The 12,236-nt window shown below is 35.6% G+C and overlaps 1 protein-coding gene across 1 annotated transcript in view; it reads right to left on the bottom strand.

The window, feature by feature from the left end:
• The window catches only part of LOC106882132 (TBC1 domain family member 9), a 31,992-nt gene that overhangs the window by 10,594 nt on the left and 9,162 nt on the right, over positions 1-12,236 (bottom strand). Inside the window, exons 9-14 of the mRNA XM_014932697.2 lie at positions 10,581-10,641; positions 8,985-9,161; positions 6,183-6,293; positions 5,602-5,700; positions 3,193-3,384; positions 467-644 (exon numbers count right to left, since the gene is read on the bottom strand). Coding sequence (XP_014788183.2) covers positions 467-644; positions 3,193-3,384; positions 5,602-5,700; positions 6,183-6,293; positions 8,985-9,161; positions 10,581-10,641 — 818 coding nt within the window. The remainder of the gene's footprint in view (positions 1-466; positions 645-3,192; positions 3,385-5,601; positions 5,701-6,182; positions 6,294-8,984; positions 9,162-10,580; positions 10,642-12,236) is intronic.

Here is a 12,236-nt window from a genome sequence, read left to right on the forward strand (position 1 = left end):
TGTGTGTGTGTGTGTGTGTGTGTGTGTTGGTGTGTGTGTGTGTGTGTACACACAGAGGTGTGTATGTGTGTACATGTTCGCAAAGCAAATGATAGGAAAGTTATGAATCATATTCAAGAGATTCATTGACTGAAGCTTCACCACTAACTGCCACAACATTCATTGCTGGTCTCAAAGACACATATATACCCAAAGTACTGAAGATCCAACACCTTATATTGTCAAGACCTTTATTGATTAATCAACTGAAACATACCTCATATCTTTGTTAGAAATTATTATTATTATTATTTCTACAATACTCATAGCATTTCAAAGACCTTGTGTCTGAAAAGAACATTCTATGAAGCAGACATTATCTGCAAAATTAAAGTCAGGAAATGATCAAGGAACAAGGCAATTATTGGAAGCTTGTGCATTGCTTGTAATTTAACATGTGAAGAAGAAAAGCAGTTAGGAATCTTACCAGATAATGTTGACTTAGGTGTTTCAATCTCCAAAGATTCCGAGCCAAGGAGGGCAGGCGGTTGATGTAGTTGATAAAGTAGTTTAAGACGACTAGCCAGTTCACCTTTGCAAACAATGCCCAGAATCCAGACAAATTCCTTGAAGTTAATCATATAGTCTTTATTTTCATCCAAAAACTGAAATATGAAGAAGTCATAAAGTAGTTGAGTTTAGACAAGAGAAGAGCGTCAAAACCTAATGGTTTTTTGGAAGTGAATTCCTCATAGACTAGAGAAGTTGGGGGTTTAAATTACTGCAGACTGGTGAGGAGTTCTAGAGGGTGGCATTTGCAGGGATAACTCTTAAGAGGAAGTGCTTGTGAGGAGAAGCATATTAAGAATAACACAAGGAGAGGTGGGTGAGGGAGGGTCCATAGTTTGGGAGTTGAGAGAAACATAAATGATTGTTGTATTATAAGTTGCAGTGTTTGTCAGTGAATCCTGACCAAGCACTCGTACATATCTGTACACTGACACAGAAATGCACACATGCACATTAGGGTGGAGCGAGAAAGGTACTTTTTACACAGATTTTCAAAATACGTTTTCAAGGATATATTTTTTATTGCGAAACCCTTTAAAAACAACTGTGTTAACATCTGAAGTTCTTAAATTTACATCTTCAGGATCTGCAGCCCACTTAAAATTTTGAATAATGAGCAAAAAATCAATTAACATGTTTGCCATTCCTCATTTTATTTTTTACATTCATTGTTATGAATTGATTTTCTTCAGCAAAATCCTTTAAAAACAAGAGTATTAAAATCTCAAGCTCTAAAATTTATATCTCCAGGGTCCGCAACGCACTTGAAATTTTGAAATTATGAGAAATAAACAGACTTTTCGACTCTGTTTTCTTTATTATTTTTAATACTAGGTCACTGATTATATGCGTTACAAGAGGTCTAGATTACACACACATTGAAATAAATTAAACAAATTGTCAAGATTGTAGTAGAAAAGATAATTCTTCTTTGGCAAAAGACATTCATACTTTGTGTTACGACTGAGTCAGTTAAACCGAAAATCTTAAACTTTCCTTTGCTGATGTAGAAGGGCAACTGTGATCTGGCCAATTCTTTCTAATCTACTTCTGAATGTTGTTTAGATACTGCTTGACCTATTCTGCCAATGATCATTTCTTGATTTGTCTGCAGATCCTGTAAAAAATCTTGTTCTCTCTGTGGTACTTTTTTGTCTATACTTCAATTGCAGTTTTTAAAGGAGTTGCACTTGCAACAGGAAATGTCAAATAAGTCTTTTGTTGCATTGTTTTTAAACACATTACACTTTGTTTGAAACGATGGCACATTTCTTTCTATTTTTCAGATTTTAGTAATGCTTCGTACTTTAAATAAAAGATTTTCAGTTGGATGGATGCCTTTTGCCAAAGAAGAATTATCTTTTCTGCTACAATCTTGACAATTTGTTTAATTGAAGGATCTTTCTTAATTACATTCTTTTCTTTTTCTCGTTCAAATAAAACACATTTTAACACATCCTTGTAAGTTAGCAAAACTTGCTCGTTAAGATCACATGGAGTACCAAATATTGGGCATTCAGTACCATGACACGTTATTGGCTTATGAGTCATCACTAAATTTAACATGATCATTAATTTTAATACAATGGCCTAAAGTCAAGGAACAAAGCTGAAAACTTCACACACATACGACGTATGTGCACATGCAATGATTGTTGCAGCAGCACTGGAGAGAAGTTCACACTCCCGTTCTCTTTATAGTCAATGCGGAACCTCAAGATATTAGTCAACTGTATTGAAACTTGATATGCAACCTCTTAAGGACACTATATTTACTGTTTTGCACTCTGCTATGTAGAAATATGTATTTGTTATGACTTATAATCCATGAAATCCAAAATTCAACCAAAAAATAATGATTTTGAAAATTTTCAATTGTGGCGCAGAGCCTAAAAAGAGATATTTAACTGCAAAGTTTTTTATACACCTTTCTTTTAATCCTCATTTGCTACAAAATATCGATTCTTGGTTACCAATTTCGAAAGTTGCATTTTTTGCTCCTCTCTAATGCACATTCAGGTACCAAATTCCTTTTTACTCATTCTGCAAGGGAAACTTTATGCTCTAAGTAGTTGTTACATTTGTGATTAGAGCTCTTTGTAAAGACATGACAGGGAGCAGAGTATGAATAGAGTCTTTACTGAGATCCACAACAGAGAACAATCCAGAAAGATTGGGAAAAGAAAACTGAGAGAAATGTTCAGAGTTGTTTGTTGACGTGTGTGTGATTATATATATATATAGTATATTAAAGGGGATTTGTGAAATACAGGCAGTTATGTCAGCCAGCACTTATGCAAATAGTGGTTAATGCATGGGAGGATATGTTTGATTAGTTTATTCATTCTTGAGGAGATGAGAGATGGGTCACAATTAATATAGCTTAAAATTACATAATCATTATTTATATTCATGATTATATATTTTATACTATGTTAAATGATTTGAATCACCTATCACTGAAACAGTTATAATCTTAGAATACTTCCATTATTTTACTTGTCATACTTTGTAATTGACAAAAGTATTTCCTAGATTTTCAGTTTGAAACCTTGAAATAAAACTGAATAATGACATATAGTTAAAGTATACAAAAGCTCAAAATTAAAGCAAAACTTCTGCTGTGGGAAATATTTTGCTCACCCTGAATGCCCTCAGAGTCAGATTTTCTGCATGGTTTCCGGTAGCCCATGGACAAAGGGAAAAAAACATGGTCTTAAACTGATCAAAGTCTACTTTATACTGCTCATAGTATGGACGTGATGGGTCAAATTTATCAATGGTATCCACTGGTTGTTGACTGGTCCGCCAGTAACATGATGTTAAATACTCCTCCTGCAAAGAAAACAACAAAATAAAGGGTTTTATTCAAATCAATTTTCAGTTTTCTTTTTTAACTCTGAAACAGAAGAATTTCAAATGATACTTAACTCAGCTGAACTGAAATACAACTTAAAGTGTAGAACAAACTTAGAAACAGTCCCTACTCTAATGTTGTATGTAACCTAAAAGAAAGAATTATCAGAAAACCACTCAGACTAAGATTTAATATGATTTAATTTAAACATTTTGTAGTATTGTACTCCTGCTAAGATTGCTATGACTGTGTGGTTAAGAAATCTGATTGGAATCATTTTGATTTCAGGTTGTCCCAAGTGCAGCACCTTGTGCCAGGCCAACCAATATCTTATAATTGAATTTGGAAGACGGAAGCTGTCACTTCCTGTTTGTGTGTCTGTGCATGCGTGTGCATGTTTGTGTGTATGCATGAACTTGAATGTCTGTGTTAATGTAACAGCACTTCAGATTTTGTTTCCTTATGTGCTTGTAACTTAGTGCCTCTGCAATTAGGCACTTCTAGGCACAGGAACTCCAATACAGGCTCAGGCAAATGACTGAAACTAGCAAAAGAATAAAAAAGGATTTATTTGCACCATCTCCTATTAGATGTACAACAACCATGTGGATATGGTGCTAGATCTCTGAACATGTGGCTGATAGTTCACACTACTACTCTACAAGTAGTAGTAGTATAACAGCCATTCCCTCTACCCTCTAAACTGGTAAATATTTTATAAAAAAAATAATTTACTAAGAAATTTGAACCCAGAATATCAACTTAGGCAACTGAAAACATGAACTATTATTCTGGTGCTTAAATAAATTAGGGTGAAGACAGTACTTAATTAGTTTGTTTAAATGAATTTCCTACTTCACAGCTGAGTTATTAGCAGCAGGAAATACAAGCAAAGAAAGGTATAGGCAAAACATTAATGGGAAAAGAAATAATATACGTTTCAAATTTTGGCACAAGGCCAGCAATTTTGGGGAAGCAGCTAAGTTGATTTCATCAACTTCAATACTCAATTAGTACTTATTTCATCGACCCAAAAGGATGAAAGGCAAAGTCAACCTCAGTCGAATTTGAAATCAGAACGTAAAAATGGACAACATACTGCTAAGCTTTTTGTCTGGTATGCTAACAATTCTACCAGCTTGCTGCCTTAAATGGAGAAGGAATAATATTATGAATGGAGCAGATACAGTTTAATGATATGACCCTTTAGCATTTAAAATAGCCATAACTAACTTAACTATTCAACCAGTTTTATGTCAAAACTGGCCAGATCTGGTCTCCCACATCTATCCTACAATGTCATTCTAAAACTAAGGAATCACAGGAAAATGTTTTAGCTACAAGATAATGCATGATTAATTCAAAATTATGTAAATAAACAAGCATTGCATTTGTGAGAGTAACCTGTGTGCTAAAGGGTCAAACCCACTACAATTTCAGGTGACTTTATTGATGCTGGAGGAAGAAATTATGTACATTATCATTTCGACATCTGCTGTTCTTGTTGATTATCTTCATTGGCAGCCCTGATTAAGAAATCCTGATCCAGGATATCTATGTTTCAGCAGATATGTGATCCATGATCATCCAATGTTTTTGTTAAACCAAATATCAACTCTACATTTTACTATTCATTCTTCCTTTTCTAAGGTGGGAATATGTAATTTGAAGGAGATTTGGTTGTTATTTCTAGCAAATAAAACGACAACAAAGAGGCTTCTTCACACAGTCAGTTAGTTGCTGTTTAAACTCAGAGAAGCCTTGATCAAAGAGACCAATGATAAAAAATCATTCCAGCCATAACCAAGCCATCTTTTATTCACATACAGAAGAGAAAAACCATTATGGCAATTTAGTTCCAAACATTGGCTGATATTTCTACAGGTCCAACAACTGTTTAACTCTTGATATTAACCTGCCAGAAACCACCTCTGGCTCTGTAGTACAAATGTATTGTTTCCAAAATTTCTCAAATAAATCTTCCACCAAACCTTAGTCACAATTAATGTTCCTAACACTAGCTTAATGATAACTAAGTTATTTTACTGAATGCTTTGTTATATTAAAAATTAATTGAAAGAAACAGTAATATGGTAACAAAAGAGTTACACATTTGTTCATTTTGTCTAATGGTAGCTAAAGGCTGAATATGGTACTACCATTGACCATACCACAAAGAATTTCAAAAAACTTACTCGAAACAAGATGTATAAGTCTTCAAGTTCCTTCCCTTCAAACACTGTCTCTGATGCTACACTGCGAAGAATATTCTTCATTGTACTGTCCTCAATGTTCTAGAAATGCAACAAATAGAAATACAGGGTCAAACAGAACATCAAGTTTAACAGAGTTTTAACAATTTTTTGTTTTTTTACATCAGCCTGATCTTTTGATGATGAATGTTTAAGTGAAAAGCTGAACTATTCATATATGCAATTGATAAAAAGGTGAACCATTTGGACATGCTATTGATAATAAGTAATCCCCAAAACCCAGACTTCGGTGACAATAATAAAAAAACTCATTTCTACGCAGGATTTTATTTTTTGTAAATCTATCAAATGACTCCAAACTGCTGACACAACAACACATTTTCTTGCCAAATTTTGACAGAATTCAAAAATTAAAAAAAAGCCCAACTTTCTTCCTTTTAGCCAATTAATGCAGGGAATAGAGGCATTTTATAAGAAGTGACAAAAATGATGTGAAGACAATTATGCAAGTTGGTTCTGGGACCTGGTTACGTATGGTTGTAAGAAGTTAACAAAGCACTTACTTGGACTACTTTCAGGCGATATTTCAGCCGCAGTTTTTCAATATCTTGATTTGTTATGTGACTATAACATCTGTAACTCTCATCTATAAGGTCTGCTACATCAACTGACGGCTACATGGGAGAACAGAAATATAAGAGACATAAAGATATATACACATGAAGAGTGTGTGTACGAAACAGATAAAGGCATATTGACAAATGAATGTAAGACAGTCTCACAAACAAGAGAGAGAGAGAGAGAGAGCAGATAGCTGAATCACAAAGAGCCTATATAACCTGACAGAAGCCAGTGTTTGGTGTCATGTGACCAGCACTGTGTTACATTCAGCGCAATGACACTCAATTCTAAACAGACAAATCTAGATACACATGGTAAAAGTTATGTTCTGTGTTTGATAGGATATGAAGTGTGTCATCTGTCATACTGTATTAAACCCTAACCAAATAGTTAACATGGAAAAGTAATGTTGTCATTTGGAAGCATTGCACAAAAATTTGCAGAAAAAGCACCCATCATTGATTAATCATATAGAAGTGTTATTCTCAGATGATAATGCAAGAGCACACATTGCTCAAGTCCCTTAGGAAAAGATTACAGCACACAATATGGCAGTTTTACCTCATCCTCCTTATTCTCTCTCAACCTTGGTCCACCTGATTATCATCTATAATTGCAACATTATTTAGAGGGGAAATAATTCATTGATCATGAAGAGGTTTTATAGGCGTAGGAGTGGCTGTGTGGTAAGTAGCTAGTTTACCAACCACATGGTCCCGGGTTCAGTCCCACTGCGCGGCATCTTGGGCAAGTGTCTTCTACTATAGCCTCGGGCCAACCAAAGCCTTGTGAGTGGATTTGGTAGACGGAAACTGAAAGAAGCCCGTCGTATATATGTATATATATATATATGTATGTGTGTGTGTGTGTGTATGTTTGTATGTGTGTGTTTGTCCCCCCAACATCGCTTGACAACCGATGCTGGTGTGTTTATGTCCCCGTAACTTAGTGGTTCGGCAATAGAGACCGATAGAATAAGTACTAGGCTTCTGAAGAATAAGTCCTGGGGTCGATTTGCTCGACTAAAAGGCGGTGCTCCGGCATGGCCACAGTCAAAAGACTGAAACAAGTAAAAGAGTAAAAGAGTAAAAGAGGTGATGTTGAGTGTTTCTTTGCTTCAAATGCTTGAGGGATCAACAATTTGCAAATAGATAGGATTGTGTTTTCAGTAATGGAAGGCAATATTATTTTGTTTAAATACAAAAATTAAGAGCAAAGAAATATTTATTTATTTCCTCTCTTGAAATGTGATAGGATTTTCTTTCTAACCTAATACATATCTGTACGTATATGTGTGTGTGAATGTGTATGTGTCTCATTGTCTTGAAATCATGTGATAGTTGTAAATGATTGTCACTGTCATACAAGCAGCATCATTCATTTCCAATATTCTGCACAAATATGCTTAACCATTGAGGAAATATTAGCTTGCTTGGAAACAGTTGTGGGTTGGCAACTGGCTATAGAAAATCTGTTTCAATAAACTTTGTTTGACCAAAATAATACCGAGTGGAATCAGACTTGAAATCACTTGGCTGCAAAGTGAACTTGTTAACCATTCAGCCATGCCTGTGATAAATACATACCCACAAAAAATTATATCCACCCCTTTTCTAAGTTTAAATGTATAGAATAATACTGTCAGATGTTCTTCCTAGTGCTGGCCACTTAACGGTGAGTATAAAATCTCTTTTGGTTAGTCAGAAACACTCATCTACACAAATGATTACCACAACAAGATTTCAACATATCATCATGTAGTCAGTAGTCCAGTACCTTAACCTCACTGACATTATATACCTCATTCAAAATATATGAGATTTATTTTTCATGACACCAGCTCTAGAGAGATAACCATGTCCTTGACATAACCAAAGAGGCTTCACAATGCCAAATATTGCTCACTTGCCTGCGTCTTTACAGAGTGAGAAGCATAGAGTAACAGAGGCATAAATGATAGTGATGAGAAAGACGTGTGGTAAGGGGTGGAGTGATAGGACACTCAGTATTCTGAGATTGTTGGTGGAGATGACAGAAGTCTTGGTTGTATGCAAGGGAAAGAACAATAATAGTATGTTGGCATGAGTGACATGGAGAAATGACAAACCAATACAAAATCATATACAACACTATATGGTAGCCTGAAATGCAAGAAATAGTGACCAAATCCCACTCAAATCAAACTCAACTCTCTTTAAGGAAAAGACACTGAATAGTATAATCTAAGATATGTAATGCCTGAAAAAAGGCAGAATGGTAATGTGAGAAATGTCATTAATTACAGGTCTTGAGATCAGAGCTGGAAACCAGAGGGTAATCTTGTCCAGAAGTTGATCCTTAATATCTTTCAATAAAATGTAAAACAAAATGTTTGAAATCAGATGTGTCTTTCACATGTACTTTTATCTGATCATCAAAGATATGACACTGTCTATACAGACACCTAGAGGATACATGATTCAGCTGTACTGAAGTAGATCAAATCCTAACAACAATGGAAATAGAAATCCTTTGATTACATGTACTCCCTAAATTGGTCAACTTCTTACATTTCTTCAGTCTCAGAATGTATTTTCACAGACTGAACTTTTTGTTTAAGCTAAAATTTGAACTCATGACCACATAGTCTGTAACCCAGCATCAGCCATTACAGATTTTAGCCACAATATGTCTGTTAATGTGTATCATATCAAAACTATAACAGACCAAGAAGTTAGATTTTTAGAATGGTCTGCAATACTCACCTTTTGTGGTGTTGATGGCATTGAAGAAGTGTGTAGTACAACAGGCATTGTGGAGTCATGGCTGGTGACATTCTCCAGATAATTGGTCAGAACTGTCATTGCTTCACCATCTTCATGACAGCTTAGTAATTCTTCACTTTTGTTTTCTAAGATTGTCAAAGCAATTTGGAAAATGACCTGCAGTAAGATAAGCAAAGTTCATGCATTTTTGCTTCATAAATAACCAAATCAAAATAACCAGTTAACTCTTTTCTTACCATATTGTTATTGAAAGACAATGCTTGCTCTTATTTTGATTAATTTTGAAAATAAGAATTTAAATAGTTTCTCCTTTATTGTTTCATATCCTAAACTTTTTTTATAGCTTAATTGGCAAAGGAAATACAGCACTTAAAACCTTGAAAGGAAAAAGAATCCTCAACAAGATACAATCCATCAGAAAGGAATCCATACAGTTTCCTACACATCACTCACAAACCTTGGCTCAACTTGTAGCTTTAGTAGAAACCACTTACCCAGGGTACCACAGATTCATGAAGATGTAAAGGAAGCTTCTTAAACATACAGTTATGCTGGCAGTTCACAAGAAATATGGTAAATATTCTAGGTAACAGAAGACTAAGAACATTTTTGATTGTCTGGTTTAAGACACAATTTTGGCTTGTCTTTTATTTGTCTTCTTTGCTTAATTCATTGTAAATATTGAAAATTACATTACAGTTTGTGTAGGGAACTCTGTAAAATTATACTGCAAATACTTTTTAATAATCAAATCATTCCTTAATATATTCATGAATGTTCCTGCTATAATTACAATAACATTCAAACCTATTTTATAATAAAGTCAATGACAGGTGTTGTAATACTACTGATAGATGATGGTCATCATCATACAGAGATATGAGGGAAGGAAGCTCACTGAAGGATTAGTTGAAAATAAAACTACCACATACTACACATATAACATACAACTCTGAACTTGTAAACTTTCTGCCAGCACACCACCAAAGCTTACTTAATTCACCAACCCCGATCTTTTCTATGCTGAAACAACCATTCTCTAGAATTACTTCCATATCATGCTTTCTAAGTTCAATTCAAATGCTTTCACTTCATCAGACTAGCAGGGCCAGCAAAAGCAATGGGCACTGCTTCTTCTCTCTGGAATAAGAAATAAATAAAGACAATGCAAGATGAAAATATGTAGATACAATCATATAATGATGGCTATATCACTCAATTCTACAACAAGTAACTCAACTCACATTCAACCTCTATGGCATGAAGCCAACGTGAAAGCCTCAACATTACAGTAGCTAAGTCTCCTTGTAATCTTTAAAAAATGGAAGGACACACCCAATAATGTAATCCTTGACATATCATGACAAAATAAATAGATCTGATGGTCTTGGCTGGAATGAGCTGACCTAGGGCTAATCAACAACTTCCTTAGTAAATTAACAAGCCAACAGGCTATTCTCAACCCATTCTTCCTCATCATTTCCTGCAAATATTTAACATTTCAGATCATGGTTTACAGCAATAATACAATAACAAGTTTTCTAAGCATACAAAGGTTATATAGATTTGACTTACCTTAGCACCATCATAGAAGAAGCAGTCCAAGATATTCACAGCACAGTTAAATGGCATTACACTAGAGACAGAAGAAGACAAATATATATATATTATGTGTATGTGTGTGTGTGTGTGTGTGTGTGTGGAGGCGCAATGGTCCAGTGGTTAGAGCAGCAGACTCGCGGTTATAGGATTGTGGTTTCAATTCCCAGACCAGGCGTTGTGAGTGTTTATTGAGCGAAAGCACTTAAAGCTTCACGAAGCTCCAGGCAAATGTGTGGGGGGGGGGGGGGGTTAACCCTGCTGTACTCTTTCACCACAATTTTCTCTCACTTTTTCTTCCTGTTTCTGTTGTACCTGTTTTTCAAAGGGCCAGCCTTGTCACACTCTGTGTCACACTGAATCTTTCTGAGAACTACATTAAGGGGACATGTGTCTGTGGAATGCTCAGCCACTTGCACGTTAATTTCATGAGCAGGCTGTTCCATTGATTGGATCAACTGGAACCCTCGTCATTGTACCTGCTGTAATATGTGTGTGTAATGTACATATACATCTCATCATCATCCACTTTTCCATGCTTGCATGGGTCAGATGGAATTTATTTGTAGAAGGTTTTCTACAGCTGTTACCAACCCTCACCTGTTTCCAAGCAAAATAATACTATCCCATACCTGGACATGTTCACAAACAATATTGGAAATGAATGGCTTGGCTTGTATGACTGTGACACATTTACAACTATCACATGATGTCAAGACAAGGAGCCACAGGAACATATGAACTCAAGAACATATGGCTGGGAAGCAAACTTCTTATCACACAGGCATGCCTGTACACACACACACACACACAAACACACATATACACACACACTAGCAGAAAGACCGCCCTCTGGGCAGTTTTCTGCTAGTCCTTTGATAATATATTCACATTTGATTCCCATTTCAAATAATTTTTATATTTCACTTCTAATTATTTCTTTGTATAATAAGTGCTCACTTGCTTAGTAAATATTGCTTTCATTATTTTATCACAGTCATAATCTCTCATTTTAAAACAAACATCACGGTAGTCCAACAACAGAGGGAGAAGCAGTTTGTCAAGTTTTACCTTCCCCTCAAAGCAACACAGAGATTTCAATTCAGTAGCCCATCTGTAAGCTTTGCAGTGTATGTGTGTGAGAAGGAGAGAGAACATTGCAACCAATGAATGAAATAAACATGAAATGAAAAAATTGTATAAATAAAGAGGCATTACTACAGATGTATATACCCCCGGCTTTGTTGCCTCATAACATCCAGAAAAATGGAAACTTTTTAACAAAATTTTCTACAAATACTGCTTAGATGTTGTGGCTTCAGAGTATATAGGGATTTTGTTGTCGTTTAACGTCCGCTTTCCATGCTAGCATGGGTTGGACGATTTGACTGAGGACTGGTGAAACCAGATGGCTACACCAGGCTCCAATCTGATTTGGCAGAGTTTCTACAGCTGGATGCCCTTCCTAACGCGAACCACTCAGAGAGTGTAGTGGGTGCTTTTACGTGTCATCCGCACGAAGGCCAGTCAGGCGGTACTGGCAATGGCCACGCTCAAAATGGTGCACTTCATGTGCCACCCACACAAAAAAAAAAGGGGAATTGGAGAGAGGAGTTGCAGAAAATTCACACG

Source organism: Octopus bimaculoides, unplaced genomic scaffold, assembly GCF_001194135.2.
Source record: "Octopus bimaculoides isolate UCB-OBI-ISO-001 unplaced genomic scaffold, ASM119413v2 Scaffold_190964, whole genome shotgun sequence".
NCBI classification, from domain to species: Eukaryota; Metazoa; Mollusca; class Cephalopoda; order Octopoda; family Octopodidae; genus Octopus; species Octopus bimaculoides.